The sequence below is a fragment of the Pteropus medius genome, unplaced genomic scaffold (assembly GCF_902729225.1).
Source record: "Pteropus medius unplaced genomic scaffold, Ma_sr-lr_union100, whole genome shotgun sequence".
In the NCBI taxonomy this organism is placed as follows: domain Eukaryota; kingdom Metazoa; phylum Chordata; class Mammalia; order Chiroptera; family Pteropodidae; genus Pteropus; species Pteropus medius.
The window spans coordinates 744,924-763,420 of record NW_024343578.1 but is presented as its reverse complement, the minus strand read 5'-3'; the positions used below and the strand labels follow the sequence as shown (position 1 = coordinate 763,420).

At 34.4% G+C, this 18,497-nt stretch overlaps 1 protein-coding gene across 18 annotated transcripts in view; it reads right to left on the bottom strand.

Moving 5' to 3' along the window:
- ERC2 (ELKS/RAB6-interacting/CAST family member 2) overlaps positions 1 to 18,497 on the bottom strand; it is a 907,956-nt gene that overhangs the window by 449,822 nt on the left and 439,637 nt on the right. For all 18 annotated transcript variants that reach the window (XM_039867403.1, XM_039867394.1, XM_039867401.1 and 15 more), the window contains exon 11: positions 8,544 to 8,737. In XM_039867403.1, the coding sequence (XP_039723337.1) occupies positions 8,544 to 8,737 (194 nt within the window). The remainder of the gene's footprint in view (positions 1 to 8,543; positions 8,738 to 18,497) is intronic.

Genomic DNA, 18,497 nt, shown 5'->3' with positions numbered 1-18,497 from the left:
TTTGGGCAACAGTTCTCTGAGGTCCAGGAGAAGTGACTTCATCTTTTGCTAGAAGAATGAGGGAGGGAGAGCACAGTGCTCAGCTTTGGGGGAACATCACAATGAGTTTATTTTGGTAGAAGTGTTTGTAGCGACTCTGTAACAATGAGCTCACGTCTGCTGCCAGATGCCAGCCATTAGCTCGAGCCTGCCTGCCAGGGAGATATACCAGTCTCATCACCAATACCTCTCCATCGAACTTCTACAAAGATCCCAAAATACCTGTTCCAAAGACAACTCCTTCCTCTACAAGAGGAGCTACTGAAGAACAAACAAGAAAGCAGCTGATCCAGGATACAGAGCAAATTGGAGGATCACAGAGCCCAGGAGAGGCCTGGGCCCTCTTGTTTTACTTGGTTGATTCTCTGACAGGATTTCAAACTGATTCCCAAAGGATACTTTTTTCTCATTTTTTGGTCAGTTGCTATATGCATTTATCTAGATAACCTCATTTGTCATAAGTCACACACTGATCTCACAAATAGTTCTTAATGAGCAAATTTCACATAAACTCTCCCCCTGAGTGCAATTCAGGGATCCTGTTTAAACCTATCCAGTTTCCCATTGGTTTGTGTATAAAGAGATTCTTGACAGAAGTGGAGTTTTCTGGAGTGAGAACCTAAACAGGTTTAGAATATGACGTTTGCATTTACCAAACCCAATACTTAACATCTGTCCACCTGAACTTAAGCACAAGAGTCTGCAGAGAATTTGAAAAGGAAATGAGGCCATTAAAAAAAAAAGTAGTTGGAAGAATTTCCCGTGGAGTCCACAACACACAGAAAAGGCCTAAGTGTTAGTGAAGTTTTTAAACTTCAGATTGAATGGTAGAAAGGTGCCAGGCAGACTAAAAATTTCTATGGTAAGAAAGACCAAACATTATTTTTTAAAATATGTGATATATGTACATATACACATATATAGGTATATGCATGTGTGCACATACGAATCAATTGTGAGCCATATAAAGAAAATACATGGGCTAGAGAGCCTATATTCCATCCAACTGTTACATTTCATTTTATTTTAACTGGTAAACCTGGAAGTGGTTGAAAAAAAAGCATAGTTAACTCTGGAAACTTGTCAAAGCTCAAGAAAGCTTCCATGACTCTAAAGACTTTTTTTGTTTCCAGAATAGCAGGACTGCCCAATTCCTCCTACACTAAAAACATAACTAGAGACTGTGTACAGGATTATATATTTTTCTCCATCATGTTCATTTGGGACAGGAGGTTAAATGACATGGAAATGATCTGAATCTTGATTTGACCACTACAGTCACCCAGCTAGACTCGACCTGTACATTTTATCAACCCAATCAAATTCGGTCCCTTGCCTCCAACATCTCCCAGCCCTAACCCTGCATCCTGTCTTGAGAGTCAGAGTTTGTGTTCATTTACCGTGAAATAGGAAAAAGCAAACTACTGCACAATACAGTTCCTGGCACATAAAAGACACAGCAGAGTGCCTGTGGACAACATCTGAAGGCCCAGGTAGGGAGCCTGAGGTGTTACAGCAAAAAAGGTTCTCAGTCAAGGGCTTCAATTTCAACAGGTGCAAATTAGGAGTAGCAAAGGGAAGGCAAAAGGAGAAAGAAAACAAAAGACAGCCAGGTAAGGATAAAAGCTTAAAGTTTCATTAAATGAGCAGATCCAAAACTTGGAGAAAGGTTTGGATGCCAGGTGGCCAAGTCCTTCCTTCCTCACCCACATTATGATGTCTGTTTCTATACACAGAGGCACCAGAAAGTGAATAGTCATTAGGTTTTTGCTGAGAGCAGTTCTAAAGGGCCATGCTTTTAATTTCTGTTTAGATCTCTCTTTGGGGAACTCTTGAGAACCAGCTTCCCTCCACGTGATGAACTTCAAGGCAGTTACTGTGAGACATCCCATGTAGTATGTGGGAATAGCAGAGAAGGGGTTTTATTTTCAAGGACTATGAGATACGGGGTTTGGGAGCGAGTGGTGGGACAAAATTGGTGAGTGTGCAGGAGGCCTCATTTTGAAATTATTTGGGGCTGGTGTAAATTATTTGGGTCTGGTGGTTTAGGTGATAAATGGTGAATACACTAAAGAAGTACAGACCCTGAATAAAGAGAAGAAAATAATATAACTTGCCTCTCAAAAGAGCAACTATATTGGCTTCCATTTTAATTTGAGTCTTTTTTTAAGTCTAAGTACCCCAAATCATATAATGAGTATCTTTTAGTAAACTCATTGATTGAATGATAAAGAAATCACTAGCTCAATGTATTATTGAAAAGAGAATTAAAGGAGACCTGGGCCTTCCATTTTAGAGGAATCAAAACTGGGAAGCATTTTCTAACAAAATGTCCATTATCAGGGTGTGTGTAGTCAATACTGAATCTAGTTTTACATTTGATTCCATATGCTATGCCCTAAGTAATTAAAGTATGTCTTATGGCTAATAAAAGTGAAGTTAAAAAGTTAAAAACCTAAACAATGACAGGAAATAACATGTGTGTACAATATGTTACTAGAACATGATAATATTCAAAAGTGACTTTACAAAAAGTATTATAAATCTTTCAAAAAACAAAGTGATTTATTAAGCGAAAAGTCTAAATGGTTTGCACTATTAAATTTAGCTTTTAAGTTGCTGTGTCATGGGCAAATCTTTTGTTCTCCTAAGTAAAATTTCACATCCTGCATTTTGTTTTTCCATTGTTCCATGTTTTATCATCATGCAATCAAATCTGGAGTTTTCCCAATGATTTCTCTTACTGATTTTATAATCCAGGAATAGAATGTATCAAACACTTCAACAGTGATTTATTTCCATCTTCTTCTTTGCCTTTCCCCACCTATATAGTCTTCTCATAAAATAAATCTTCCCCAGGCATAGAATGAAATTAAAAAGAAAAAAAAATGTGATGGCCAGAGGAAAACCATTTCAGAAATATGTTTGTTAAACAAGTGCAAGCAATAAATTGAGCTTAAGAGGGAAAGGCAGTTAGAAGAAAAACTGAAAGTACTGACCTGAGAGTGAAGCTGATTGGAGCAAGGGTGAAAGCAGCAATTTGGAGGATAAGCAGAAAGAAAAAGGGATAGCAAAAGAGAATAAAAGGAAGGAAACGCATTAGTTTTAAACATACAGCCACTGATGTTATTTTAGCAGGTTTCATAACCAAATGAAAGATAGTAAAGCAACTTTTAACTGATATTACCCCCAAAAGTCCTGGGTACACACCATAAGCTGTTATATTAAGTATTACACCTAAGACACCTGGTATCTGCTCTCCTACGCAAAATCATAACGAGCATTGATGTGAACCAGAGCTGTGCTCTGGCAACTCAGTGGCAGAATGAGCCCTTTCCTGGAGGTATAGTTATAAAGTTCCTATCTGTGTGCATTTAAAATTTTATTATTTAATAAACTGAAATGGAAATTACTAAGGTATTACAGCTGGTGGTAAGCACTGATGTCAGAAAGATTTTATTTGAACCAGTAAGTTGGATGGTTATATCCTACGAGATATTTTTCCTTCATCCTTAAAAACCAAAAAGAGCTGAGCAATTTGGCTTTCTGTTCAAAGATTTCCATTTTAGATGTGCACAGAGTACGGCACCTTGCAATAATCAAAGACACAATTAGGAGGGCTTCTGGTGAGGTGCCGCCTATCAGCATCCCAAGAAAGCACAGAGTAACTTCCAAAGCTGAGAGTAATTTTTTTGGTTGTCAAAATGAGAATCATACTTCATCACTGAAAATATCCAGATGCTTGATAACTTATTTGTACAAAAACATTTAACATGCCCTTCTAATCAGTCAAAACAATAAAGTCTCTAATGTTAAGCAGAAATTAAAGGGAAAAAAAATCATGGTCCCCTTCAGGCTACAACATGAGCACACAGTAGACATTCATTTTGTTAGCCTATAAAATGCCATTTGCAAAAATCAGAGTGGATAAGCAAATACTTTCCCAGGTAGCTATCTACTCAGTGAGATCCCATCATTCTATACTGTTAAAAAGTAGTTTTAAGCATTTCACATGGAAAGAAAAAACAGAACAAATCCTCAGGAGAAAGTTTAAACAAGGATATTTCAAATAAAAACAGCATTGACTATAATGATAAAAATCAAAGAAAAATTTCAAGATTAAACACATAGTGAAAGCATTTATCCAATAATGCCTCGTAACTGAAATCCTTCTGCAGAGTCTTTCCTGATCGTGGATATACAGCTGATCAAAAATAAGAGTTAGGCCAGGCCATGGTCATTGCTGGAACTCCGGTGATGCTGATCCCAGCTGCTGTTTCAAATCCTTCTGGATCAGAGGTATAGCAATCTGAGGTTCAAGGACAAGCTTTAGGGAATCCTAAACTAAAATAGCAAGCAAACATTTAAGGTTTAGTGGCCTTTTCCAAGGGTTCCTAGTTTTCATCAAATTCTGAAAGAATCTATGATTTCTATGACCTTCCCCAAAAGGGTGCTAAGGATAGTATAAAACAATCTGCTACTTGTTTTATAGAAACTCCTTCAAATATATGAATAAACATAAGTGAAAATAATTTAGCAAGAAGAGTTTATATCAAAACAAACAAAATTGGTATCAAGTTTCTTCCATGTAACATAAGACTTCTAGAACATAGTATCATAATTTTTAAAAATAAAACTTAAGTTTACATTTTGTGAAAGACTTCTGAAAGGCATAAAAGAAATGATGTCAGTACATTATTAAACAAATTCAGAAGGAAAAATAATAGTCTGTTTCTCAACCTTAGACAAGGCGCTTTTAGGCCTCTGAAATGATTTCTCAATGTCCAAATGTCCGGTGGCATTAGTTCAGATCTAGATAATGAAGTGCTACTTTGTTTTCTATTCTGCCATTATATCTTAGGAGTAGAACCCCAAGGGAGTCACCCTCTTCTCCATAGTGGGGAAGGATATGATTGAAGGCTTGATTTTAGCATTCTCTGTCCTTTAGACAAATACCAACAACCCCCCTAACATATTTAAGATAATTACATAGAAAGTCACCTGACTGATTCGTTCCCATGGATGAGATGCCAGAAATCTAGTGGCAGTAGGACTTGTTTGACAGACTCTGTTAACCTCTCTCTTTCCCTTAAAGCACTGAAGGATAATTCTGAAACTCTAAATAAAACTCAGAGTCCTCACTGATACAGAAAGACCACATATTTCACTGTCTCTAACATTTAAATACCTACTATATTGTGTAGCATACGTGATATCTAGCACTAATGATTGAATAAAGATATCAGCTTGATTTGGATCAATTTTCAGGGGCTTGCTCAAGGCCCCCTACCCACCTGTGTCAAACTCCCCCAGAGCAGCCTGAAGTCCAAGGCAGAAGCTGAACCATTAGCATCAAGCACAAGACTTTACAGGCAGAACTACACATGAGGACCACACTGGAGCAATATGCACTTTGAAAAGCAAAATCTTTAATGACAGATGAAAAACACCATTCATGTAGAATTTAAGAGGTAAATGCAACCATGTGCCAGGCATGTGCTACTTAAAATGTATGTATTACGAGAAAATAAAAAATGAAAAGATTAACGGAATAGAAAACAAACACGATTTGCCCTCTGAAAGAGAAGTAGGCCAGTGTCAGTGTCGTTTGAGTTATTCCCAACCCCATATCTTGTGTTGCACGTGAATGAAGTTCTGGAATATTTTAGAATACTTGCTACTTTTAAAAAGAGGTCTTTTCACTCTGGTAGGTCACATAACAGAACAGAGACCACAAATTTATTTCAAGTTCAATTTTTTGGTTTTCAAAATCACAAACTTAATTGCAAACACTTCTCCATGACTCCAAAATGGAGATGCATGTCACATTGCTAAGAAATCATTAGTTCGCAACATTATGAGGTATGAATTTTGTAGTTTAAGCCAGCAAATGGAGATAGTGCTCCATTTGAAAAGGGCTGCATGACAACTTGAAGATGTTTTGGTCAGAATATACATGTAGTTCAGTAGATAATGCTTCAGAAAGGCAGGCCAAGGCTGTGTTCTCCTTTTCCCAAGAAACTTCCCCTCTTGATCTCCACCGCCAACTCCTTAGGGGCCTGGGCTGGGGCTGGGGCTCAGACATTTCCCAGACTGTGTTCTGCTGCTGGACCCAAGACACAGGCAGGCAGATAACTGGGACAGAGTCAAGTCCCACCACACGTTTTATGAATTACAGTGCCTGGGAGGCATCAGCTTTAAGGAGAGGCAAAAACAAAGATAAAGAAAATGTGCAGAAAGTACATAAAGATAAATGCCTGTAAAATCACTGTTGTTTTAATGCATTCCATATTGAGGAAATAAAAATGTGAATATTCTTGATGATTTAATGGCAGTAGTGTCCAGCTAAAATTTGTTTGTCCAACTACAAATATTTGCTATTTTATGCAAATATTTATAGTAGCTGATCCTGATTTTCGATTACAGTTCTAACTCACTTAATGCAGAAAAATGCCTTCCAAATGTGGGGCATGTCACTTTCCCTCACGAAAGCTAATAAAAATGAGGCAGATCTTCTGTGTCACGGAAGCAATGCCTCTCTGCTGGCTGAGTGACTATTTGGTGCTACTGGACAAACTTCTGTCTTCTGGCTCATTATTGGATGAGACTGCTCTCAGTCATTTATGTGTCAGACCTGAGTTCAAATCCAACTCTAATTCTTATAAACTTTGCAATCATGGGGAAGTTACTTAACCTATATGTCATAGTTTTTGCAACTATAAAATGGGGATGTGTTGTGAGTAAGATTAAATGGTATATAGTATTGCAAGTCAAGTGCTTAGCATAGTACCTGATACGCTGAGCATAAAATACACATAACCTATTATTATTATTCTAATTACTATTATTTATATCATCAGTGTTATTATCTAAGGCATCTATCTCAATGGTACACTGCTTCTCAGATCAGTGGACTAGGAGTAAAGAAACCTAAATTACAATGTTGTCTCTTTCTGACCACAGGACTAATCCAGAAGGTCATTTGACTTTTCAGGGTCTCAGTTTTCTCACCAATAAAAGCATCATGATCATAACTTCCCTGTGATGTTGTACTAGCTTTGGTCCTAAAATATAGTTGCAAATAGCCATTTACATACATCCAAAATTAACAGTGTTTTTAAGAACCAGTAGACTGGCAGAAGATTCCCACATTTTAAAATTAAAATGAAGCCCTTAAAAAATTTTAATTTGTACACTTATCTCAGAAAAATAAATTCTTAGTGTAATTGCTAAAAATGTTCATACTCAATTAAAAAAAAACATATCATCCAACTAATTCTAAGATTTTTAAATAAAATATTGATTGATTTGGAGTTGGAATATATTAAATACTTGAAACGATATTTGAAAATGTTGAAATTTTGAGAACCAACTTATCCATTTAATACAGAGCCTATCCACCTAAGACAGAATTTATTTGTTTTAGCATATCAACTGTTCATAATGATGTAACTATCCCATCTTACACCAAGAATTGGTACCTACAAAGTGTGATACATTTTAATAGGTTCTTGGAAATTCACTTCAACAAGATTCAAGGTCACACAGCTGGTGTGAAGCAGAGGCAAAATAGGAAGCCAGGTCTTTCTGTTCCGAAAGCCCATGATCTTTCCACAAGACCATACAGAGCTATTCTCCATGTCTTGAAGTTCTTTAGGGCCTCACAAGTGTCTCAATCAGAGCTGGCAAACATTCACTGATTTATTCAAAATTTGTTGATCTCTTCCATATGTACTGAATCTAGGAAAGACAGATTCTGCCTCATTACTAAACCAATAAGAAATCTTCAAAGGTTATGCGTTACATAAAATTATCCAGAAATTCTTTCCTTCTATGAAATGAAGGAAAAAGAATTGATAGAAAGCTTATTTTTTAGAGTTCATACTATGCATAAATACAATATGGATATGACTTATCTAAAAATCTTAAGTACTCTGGAAGCCTGATATAACCCTCTTTGTTTTTAGACAGAATTTGCTATCAGGCAGGCCTGCCTGAGACCTTATTCAAAAATACTTATTTACCAAATGCCAGACATCCTCTTAGAAGATAAATCCCAAGATGAATTTGTTGTGGTGTGCCAAAAGACACTGGAAGGATACGAGTTCTTTTCCCCTCTCTTGAATAAATTCCAACTACTATATAATCTTCCACATTCTTGCTTGAGTCTTTGATGGGGAAAAAACTGAGTTTTCAGGTAGTCAAAGCCTTAATTTCTTACACACTTTGCTGGCACAAATGCTAGAGCATGGACACCAACCAAGAAAGTTGACCATTATTTCTTTAAACACCAAAGTAGTACTTAAGCCATCAAAAGATAAGCCAATTGCCTTCTGAGTATCCCACATAAACACATCATCCCTAACAGGCCATATTCCTCACCTGTAACTTGTTTCCAATCGAAATATGAATGTGCATTCCAAATCCACCATGACCTGAGATGGGCAACTAAGCAATCAAAGTTCGCTCACTACTGACAATTCACAACATGACTGCAAATTTACCTCTCAAGTTCTGCAATCTTCTTGTCCTTGTCATTCTTTTCATTCTCCACCTCCTTAAGGATCTCCAGCAACCGGTCGACTTCCGCTTGGGCCTTGCCGCACTCATCACGGTAGTAAGATGCCTCTTTATCAAGTTGTTTTATTCGGTCTGCAAACTCAGGGTTCATCCTGGAGTCATCTTCAATATTATGAGCCTTCAATATTATATTTTTAAAGAATATAGTTAAGACAGCAGTTTAGAACAAGAGATAGTGCAGTCACCAATGGCCCAGAAATTAACTCTGGAGAAAAAATAATAACCATCAAGAATTATGGGTATACTGTCAGTTAAAAGCTAAAATGGAAAAATGACATATTTCAGCTACCTTGGAACAATGTCGATTTTAAATTATAGTATGGTTTCACAGGAGAGTTACTTTTATTGTCGATATTTTGTTTTATTAGATGTTGCTACTTTTTTTTCCCCCCACCAAAAGTCAGGGGTGGGTGGGGTAGAGACTGTGATATCTGTTCCCGGTCATTAGGCAAGCAGAACTAAGATAATTCAACTCCACTGTTAAGGAAGTGATTCATACCAACAGCTTCCTTTTCCAATAAAAACAAACTGAGATAAAACAATATTAAAGTATTTTTTCAAGAACCATCAAGGGCATGTGTAAACCCAGGTAACATATAAGAGACTGGTTGATTGATCATTGAACACTTCATTCCACTGAAAAATTTCAGCAGAATACGTAGTTTGAAAGAAAGACTTGGAAATAAGGAAGGGCTTTCCAGCTAACAGTTATACCCATAAAGTCTTGTTCTATTGATTAAATTTAACCTGAACCAGGAGGATGAGCTAATTCATGAACAAGCATACAGACGAGTATCTGCAAACACATGCATAGGTGGGTGGCAGCTTTACACACAAGAATAGACACAGGCAACAACACAGTAACAACACTACTGAATAATTTGCAGCCAAAGTATTTCTGGTTTTGTGTGTGTGAGACTATTACGGCTTTTTTTTTCCCAAAATAAACTTTTGGCTGAAATATTCCCAGACAGATGGAAATAACACTGCACTGCAATGTTTTGCCTACCCCTTGTTTCCCATTATTCCTAAATGACTTCTTCAAAGAGCAGGCAGGGAAAAAACAAGTAGTTTAACAACAGTGCACATGGAACATAGAAAGTTCAGAGAAATCATATATGTATGTATATCCAACATCCATGTGTGAAATAATAAAATGTTAACAATTTAGTAGGACTAAAGTTGTTCTACTGTCTTGCTATGTAGAGCAAATGCTCATTGTGTTTTTATACACTTTTTTTAATTTCAGGAAAAAAACAAGGCAAGCAAGTTACAGCTGCTGTAGGGTCAAAATGAATCATGCATGGTTAGAAAAATTAACATTAAACTACTGTTAAAAGGTTGACAGTCTTTGCAATGATTTAGTAGAAAATTCAAAAATTAGTATAAATAAAAATAAATGTCTTATTTATGACAAAATAATAATTTTTAGAATAATATTTTTGCATGTAACATATTATTTAAGCATGAGGATAGAAGGGGAAAAATTTGCTTTCATGTTCTTTAATCTAAGATTTCCTTATTCAAGAAGTAAATCCAACTATACAAAAAAAAAATTTGGAAAAAATATAACAATTCAACAAACTATCAGATACTAGCTTACCCCCTTTTATCAACATTTCTCAGAAAACATTTATTTTTTATTTATTTAGTAAGTACACTAGGTTTCATTATAATAGATTAGTAAGAGGTTTCAATATAGTTAAAATAATCTGAAAAAAATACTGAGTTAATATACCTTTAGGAGTTTATTCATCTAATAATTTTATTTTAAAGTGAAGTAATGAATACATAAATTTGTTAATCTCTCCTTTAAAAATGTAGAGCAGATACTCTATTTTAAAAGAATATACTCCTATAACTACTTCTAATTGTGATAATAAGAATCGGCTCATTACCCTAATAACAAAAAGCATTTAAAATATAGTTTTTAAATTGCTAAAAAAAAATTCATGTTAATTCTTTTCCATTTGTATATTATCTTACCATTATTTTCCAACAGCTAAAAACCTTTCATGACATTTTTCTCAAACTACCCAAACAATGACATTAAGATCTTTAAAAAATAATTAATGAATTGAGTAATGAGCAGCTAGAAATACTCAAAATAAATGAATAAATATGATTTAACTGTTTACTTCTGACAAGTTAAAATTCCTTTCTTGGCTCAGATGTAAAGATTCACAAAGAGCTAGCAGTTAGCCACTGTGGTTTATTTTGGTTGTTTTTATTCTTAAGATTATTATTATCCTGATTTTTAATAAGTGAGTATAGGATTGCTAGTTGCAAGACCTAGATTCTAAATTGGGCCCTTTGTCTTATGATAGGCAAACAAATTAGCCTCTCTCAGGACAGTGAAATCTACAAAATGGCAAACATGGGGAAGGTATTATTCACTTGCATTTTTATTATGAATATTATTTTGTGATGTGTATCCTATCAATGGGGCTTGTTATACAGCTAATTTAATTGGTTTATGTAATTTTCATAAGCAGGATACTACATATGCCTTGGAGAAGCCTCCCTCCTAGGTCTAGAGAAAGCTGCTGGCAATAGGTTTATGAGCACATTCCTTATTTTAGCTCCTTGAAGAAAAGAAAATAATCCAAGGTCAGCTTTCAACATGGGGTGATATTGGATAGGTTGGCAGTCTTTTTAACCCAAAAAGTGAGTATGGTTAAAGGACTTTACTACCACGATTAAAGGACTTATGGGATGTTTGGAGGTACAGAGTCTAGGAAAAAATATGTCTGAATCTAGGCCTCTGTTAACCTCACGCAATGTTAAATTAGATCATGTTATTAAAATAAATACCACAGACAAGTTTACAGTTGGCCTGGTGTCTGTTAGACAATATCTGTAGATGCTAATGATTCTTCCTTTTAAAAGGAATAGATAACTTCAAGAATATCTTTGAGTTAAATATATCTATCTCTATATCAATAGTGATTTCTGGGCAAAAGAATTTATGTCAGACCACCTTCAACATTGTTGCCAGAATTCTTGGAAGAGTTATTAAATAAAGATGTAAACAGATAACATTTAAAAAATTCTTTAAGTCAATAGAAAGCTGTAAGGAAGAGCCATCTAGAGATAGGAGAGTAACAGCTGCTACCAGTTCATCACCAGGGTCCATGTGAAGACTCAAGGGAAGAGTTTCCTATGACTGGCAAATCCCCGTTCCGAGCTGAGTGTTAAAGACAAAAGTCTCTAGAGAATTTATAAAAGATATTGCAGGTAACCAGCTCCATTCAGCCTAAATCACAAAATTTCAGAGGACGGGCTGAAATTGTTAACCAGTATAGCATGAGTGTGTCATACTGTGATCTACAGACATGGGGATGATATTACACTAAAGAAATACAGGAGAAAATTGAGCTTATAAAGCCAGTTTCCTTCCAAGTTATAAGGCTAGAGCCCTCTTCTAAAAATGGAGTGGAGAAAGTCATTTATTTGCATTTAGATAATACTCTTGCCTTTTCAAATTATGACATAGATTTTTTAATCTAGACTGGCAGCTCCTGATGAGGTTCAAAAGTAGATAACAGATTTGGGCCTAATGTACTTTAGACACCACTGCAGAAAAGAATAACACATACTTGAATAAAGCATTGCCTGAACAAATTCCTACCATGGCATTCTGACCTATTCAAGGTTTAGACTGAAAATGCACAGTAATTATTTCCCCTTATGGACCTGTTGATTTGAAATTAGCTCCCCCAAAAGATCAGGAAATGATTGCCCATTCCATTCTTTTAAGGCATACCGACTTTGTTCATTAATCGGTAATCTAGCTCTTGAAAATGCAGATTGGTGTGAATTTTCCTTTAATGGTTTCAGAACTTATTTATCATAAATATAGCCAAGAACAATGTCATTTTCAAAGATATCCACCAGTCATTAAAACCAAAAGAATACCAATGAGCATTCTTATCTGACTGTAGAGATTTACTTTTGCTGATGAAACAAGTCATTTGAAGAGGAAATCCAGGTACTAGTTCTGCCTCAAAATATTTCTAACTTTTAGAGCAACTCTCAATCGTCTTAGAGAAACACAGAAAATTGGAGAAAGAACATTTCAGAAATATCTGTACAACATATTAGATCAGTAATTTATGAGGGTCCCCCAATTACGTTTCTTGCATTTCCACATGTAAGAAAACTTTCCCGCAAATCGGAATAACCAAAATAAAGTTTGGAGCCTCACTGACGTGGGCAAGCCTCAGTATTTTGATGTGAACTGATTTTGAGAGCCTGAATCAAGCACAAAGGAGAAATCTGGTCATGACTTAGGACAAGTAGTACATAATAATACCTAGAGGTCATTTTAATAAAAAAATTTAGACTTCAGGAAAAAAGGTAAATTTCAGGTTAACACTATATCTAAATCAAAGTTAAGAGCAAAAAGTGGCTAAAGCCAAACCAAGGATTGGTAATATCAATATGACAAATAACAATTTTATTATGTGAAAGTTGGTCATTGATTATTTTCAATAAAATGGTAGGTAGTTCATCACTCCAAGTGCCTAGAAAGAAAAGCATTAACTTTGGTCCAGACACCTGCTGTGAAACTAGGAGGGGAATTTTCAATTATAATATATAACATTCTCTCTTTGAAATGGGCCCTAATAATTTTAATAAAAAATCATTTCTCTCAAACAAATGATTGGTCATGACCATAAAGTGCAAGCAGAACACTAACGAAACTGATGACTTTTCTTCCATGCTGCTTATGGGTTTTAGCAATAATCTGCTAAATTTATGCACTGTAAAATATTCTCAATTGCAGCACCTTAGGGGTTTAGTATCTGTTAACTGTGCTTTAACATTCCTTTCATATCTTAACAGCAGAACAGGATATATAAACTACTTTAAACATTATATTTGATTTCGTTCTTCTAAAAGAAACTCCAATCATCACATAATTCTGTTATGAATAAAATATTACTTTTTAAATAAAGTTTTTAAGGGGATTATAGAACTCTGACATATAAAATTTAAATTTTATTTTAAATTCAATTAACTAATAGCATATATAATGGCTGAGGCTAAATAATACATTTGGAATCTAATGAGTCTTTGAACCTTAGTCTAGTTCTACAGAAAAGAATTCTTTCACAATTATAGTTAACCACATCCAGAATATTCACAATTTGCATATAACTATTCCTAAAAGAAATTTCTTGTCACAGATAAAACAAATAGAATATTTATAAATAAACATAAACAAATGTTCAAACAGATAAAACAAATAGAATATTTATAAATAAACATAAACAAATGTTCAAAGTAATTTTCTTATGTCACACAGACAAAATAAAAAGAATCAACTGTATGTGTAACACTTTTAAGACCTTTCGAACAAACAAGAACATTATTAATGTAATACCTTTTAACTATGGAATCCCTTAAAATTAGCAATGTAGAGAACCGAGGTAATGGGGGACTTGTTTGTGTGTAGGAACATCAGAGGTGTGTCACGTGTGCCTTGGCCAGGAGCAAGGTTGCCCCAGTGCCTCCAAATCAGTCATTTGCCTTGTAGCAATGAGTGTATTATACAAAGCACTAAATTTAGAATTTATTAAAAATTTATAAGAGAACTCTGGATACCATCTCTGGGCACAATAACCTCTAGGGCTACAGGAAAGGAAGTATCTGAGACTGATGAAAAAATCATATTATTTATCTGGAACTAAGAACCAAGGGAAGGAAAGAACTCAGCTGAATATAACCTGCACGGTGTTTATAATGACAAGACAAAACTCCTCCAGGAGTAGAGACTGGTAGTTAAGCTGCAGAAAGGTTATTATTAAAAGAAATAATAAGGATACAAAGGTAAAATTTAAGATTCCTAAGAAATGGCATTAGAGTATCAATTAAGTGAAGTGACTAAAGTAAAAGTAAAAGGTTTTTAAAAATAGGTTTATTGTTACTGTAGGATAACATTACTCCCAGGAGGACTTCAAAACTTATTTACTCTGATTTAATTTAGGTGATGGATATGAGACTGACTATAAAATTATCTTATTTAACAAAAACAACTAAGTTATAGATCACCAAATTTTGTAGGTTGCCATATTTGAAATAAACCTATGAGAATAAAATAAATTCTAGAAGTAATAATAACTGGTTAGATAATAAAAGGAGAAATAGAGCATTCACAACAGGAACCTAAAAATTATATATATATATATATATATATATATATACTACACACACACACACATATATATATACACATATACACACACACACACATACACACAAACACATACATATAAATGTTTAGGACTATCCTTAAAAAGAAATATCATAGGCCCATAATAGAAAAATATCAAAACTTTACTGTAGATCACTAAAATTAACAAAAGTTGTACCAAGTTCATGAGTGGGCAGAAATAACATTGGAAAGATATCAATCATTGTAAAGTTATTTTATAGACTGAATACTATTCAAATTAAAATCACCAACAATTATGCTTTTTACTGACAAGGTGATTCCTCGAGTTAACTTGGAATGATAAAAAATTAAAAACTCAGAACATTAAAACAAAACAAGACAAAATGAAAAGCTGAAAGGATTAGAGTAGAATTTGTTTTGCCAGATTTAAAATATTTATAATTTTTTAAAAATATTATAAAGACAATAATTAAAATTGGGTTCAGCAAGCAATGAACACTGATAAAAATGAACAGGAGCTCAGAAACTTAAGACATTTTTCCATATGAGAACTTACTATACAATAAAATAGTATCGAGATCAGTGGATAAAGAAAATTTTTTAATAAAGGACATTGGGGTAATTAGTTGATCATTTAGAAAAATATAAATTTGGAAACTTACCACTCAACATGAATCAAAATAAAGATAAGTAAAGTGGTTAGATTGGTATGAAAAGCAATATTAAACCTTTTTAAATATAGGTAAGTGTCTATTCTTGAAATCAGAAAGGACTTCTAAGTATAAAGGCAATGAGGAAATCCTAAAGGGACACACAGGTCAAGAGTTTAAAATTAGTTCTCTACATAAAAAAAACTCAAGTTAAATAAAACTTTGCCATAAATTTGACAAACGATTTACACAAAGTATAGAATAACACATACAAAGCAATGAACAAAAGCGTAAATTCAAAAACAAGTGCTTAAATAATTTAAAGGAACAATTTACAGAAGAAAAATACAAACAGCTAATAAATTTGTTAAAACCTCAACCACACTAGTAATTAAAGAAAAGAAAGTAAAAATGAGAAAAAACAATCCACATGCATTTGTCAAAGTTATGTAAAATGATGGTTATTGGTGTTGGTCAGAGTGTGGCAGAAAAGACTACCTTTATTCAGTGCTAAAAGAAATATTCCTTGGTAGAACGTCTCTAACATGCAAATAGCAGAAAGTACTGGAAGCATTTTTAAATCACTGGCCAGGAATTTATTCTATGAAAAAAATAGAAATGTGGGAAAATTAATATGGAAATATGTTTTTAAGAACATTATTTATACTGGCAAACACACACACAGCCACACACACACACACACACACACACACAGCACACACACACACACACACAGAGAGAGAGAAAAAAGAAATGACCAACATTTGGAGAATAAGTAAATAGAGTGGAATAGCCATTAAAATAGTGTTTTGGAAGAATAGTTATTAAATATATAAAAAAAACTGATGATTTGTTATTTTCAAAAAATAGGATATAAAACAATAAATGCTCTGACACATCTGGTGAAATGAGAATACTAGATTAAAAAAAGAAAGACAAAACGTATGAAAGGATAGAGAGAAGGAGAAAGGGAAGGAAGAAAGAAGGAAAGAAGGAGGGAGTAAGGGAGGGAAGGAGGAGAAAGAAAAAAGAGAAGAGAGGAGAAAAGAGAACAATAACAATCAAAAGATGTCTGGGTAGGGAGCAACCCAAATGTTCCTAGTGATTATCTCTGTGCAGTGAGATGCCTTATTATTTTTATTTTCTCCTACGTTCTTCCATTTGCAAATTCTCCACTGTTACCATATATTATTTTTATAACTGGAAAAGCAAAGTCATTTTTTAAAAAGACCATTAAGGATAGAAAATTCATCATGCTGCATCCCTATCAGTCCAAAAAAAAAAAAAAATTGGATCCTGAGACTATCTGCAGACGGAGAGTTAAAATAATGAGAGTTTGGCTATATTCCCAGGGTGCCAAAACAATGCTTAGCTTAATTAACTCGGGGAGAAAAGTCAGTCAATGACTTTTGAATTAATTAGTCACCTACAGAACTGAAGAGTTTGCTTTTGCATCCTTGGGGGTGGGGAGAGGGGTAGGTGAAATGAAGGCAAAGTCCAATAAGTGCTATGTCATCAATATTTCTGGAAATGGTCTAAAAATTAACAGAGCTATTTCTTTGACCCAACCTATCCTGACAGGGATGGCGACCTCCTATCATGATCCTGATAAATCTGTTGCTGCAGAGACAAAGCCCTCCCCATGTGCCCTGCACATACCCCAAACATGATATACTTAGGCTTTCTTCCTGTCCTTAACTAGTAAGCATAAAACAATTTCAGTGGGATTACTTTATACCTGTTTAAAATGATTGAAAGAAAACTCTAATTTTTTCCAGGATCAATTTTCAACTTTGAAGATATTCCACTTTTTACCTCCCCAATGTCTTGAGCCTGCTTATTAACAGCTCCATTCAAATGTTGAGGGAAAGGAAATTTGGACTACTTTTGCTGCTCTGCTAAAAATCATATTTGGGGGAAGAGGTTAATAAAGATGCTCAACAGGGCTTGAAGAATTCAGTTTGTAAAAATAAAATTTGTTTTAAAGAGTGAAGGGTGGAGCCTGAATCTAATTAAATACATTCAAGATCTTGTGTATCACATTGTATATATTCTAAAGCAGTGCCTTAACGAATGTTGTTGGCTGAATTATTTCCTTTATCCATGCTATTCTTTTTCCCCATGATGGGAATTTATAAATAGAAAGTAATTTGAATGCATAATGGCACAGAACACATTTGCCAAATGACAAATTCCGGTCACTCTTACATAGTATTTCTCCTAGTAAGCCACTTGAGTTGATAAAACAAAACAGCCCTTCTTTTATAAGTTGAAAAAAAAAACAAAATAAATTGCTTCTTATAAGTACATACCTGTCATTAGGATACAAAACTTAGTGATGACATTTTGACCGTTTTATACATATTTTTACTAGTTACCTGGTCTTTTTTTTGTACCATTAAGCTATAATCAGAATTGTTACTATCTGTTATTAGGAGGCTATATTTTAGTTTGTCCTCAGCCAAATGACATGTTTAAACTCTTGTAAAGCCCACAATAATGTTAGGTATTTACCAATCTCAAAGAGCATACCTCTATTTTTAAATGTAATCCTATTTTACCTTCTATCACTTAGATATAACATACATTGAATTTTCTATTTTACAACTCCCTTTTGACATAGGTAAGTCTGCATTTAAAGGGTCTAAGAAAGAATTCCATGAGCCTAGATCTGCAGCTGACCTCTGCTTTTCTAGAGCTTTAGTCTGGAAATTAAGAAGGAGGTAATATTAGACCTGGCAATAATTTCCTTGAGTTCTTATTTTTTAAATTTCACATTCAAAAGAAATGGCAGTGGCCTCTGCACAGGTCATTTCTTCTGATAGAATGGAAATGAGAAGAGACTCATAAATATTTTTGAAACCTCCCCAGTATGGTACACCATGACATGTGATCAATGGATCCTCATGCTTTGATATGTTACAGCGGAAACTTTTAGAAATGACTTACTGGGTTGTACATCTGATTGAACAACTGCTCAGCTTGCTACATTGCAAAGTTGGGGAGGCATTGAAGCACAGACAAGGAAAGAAGGAAAGATCCAGAAA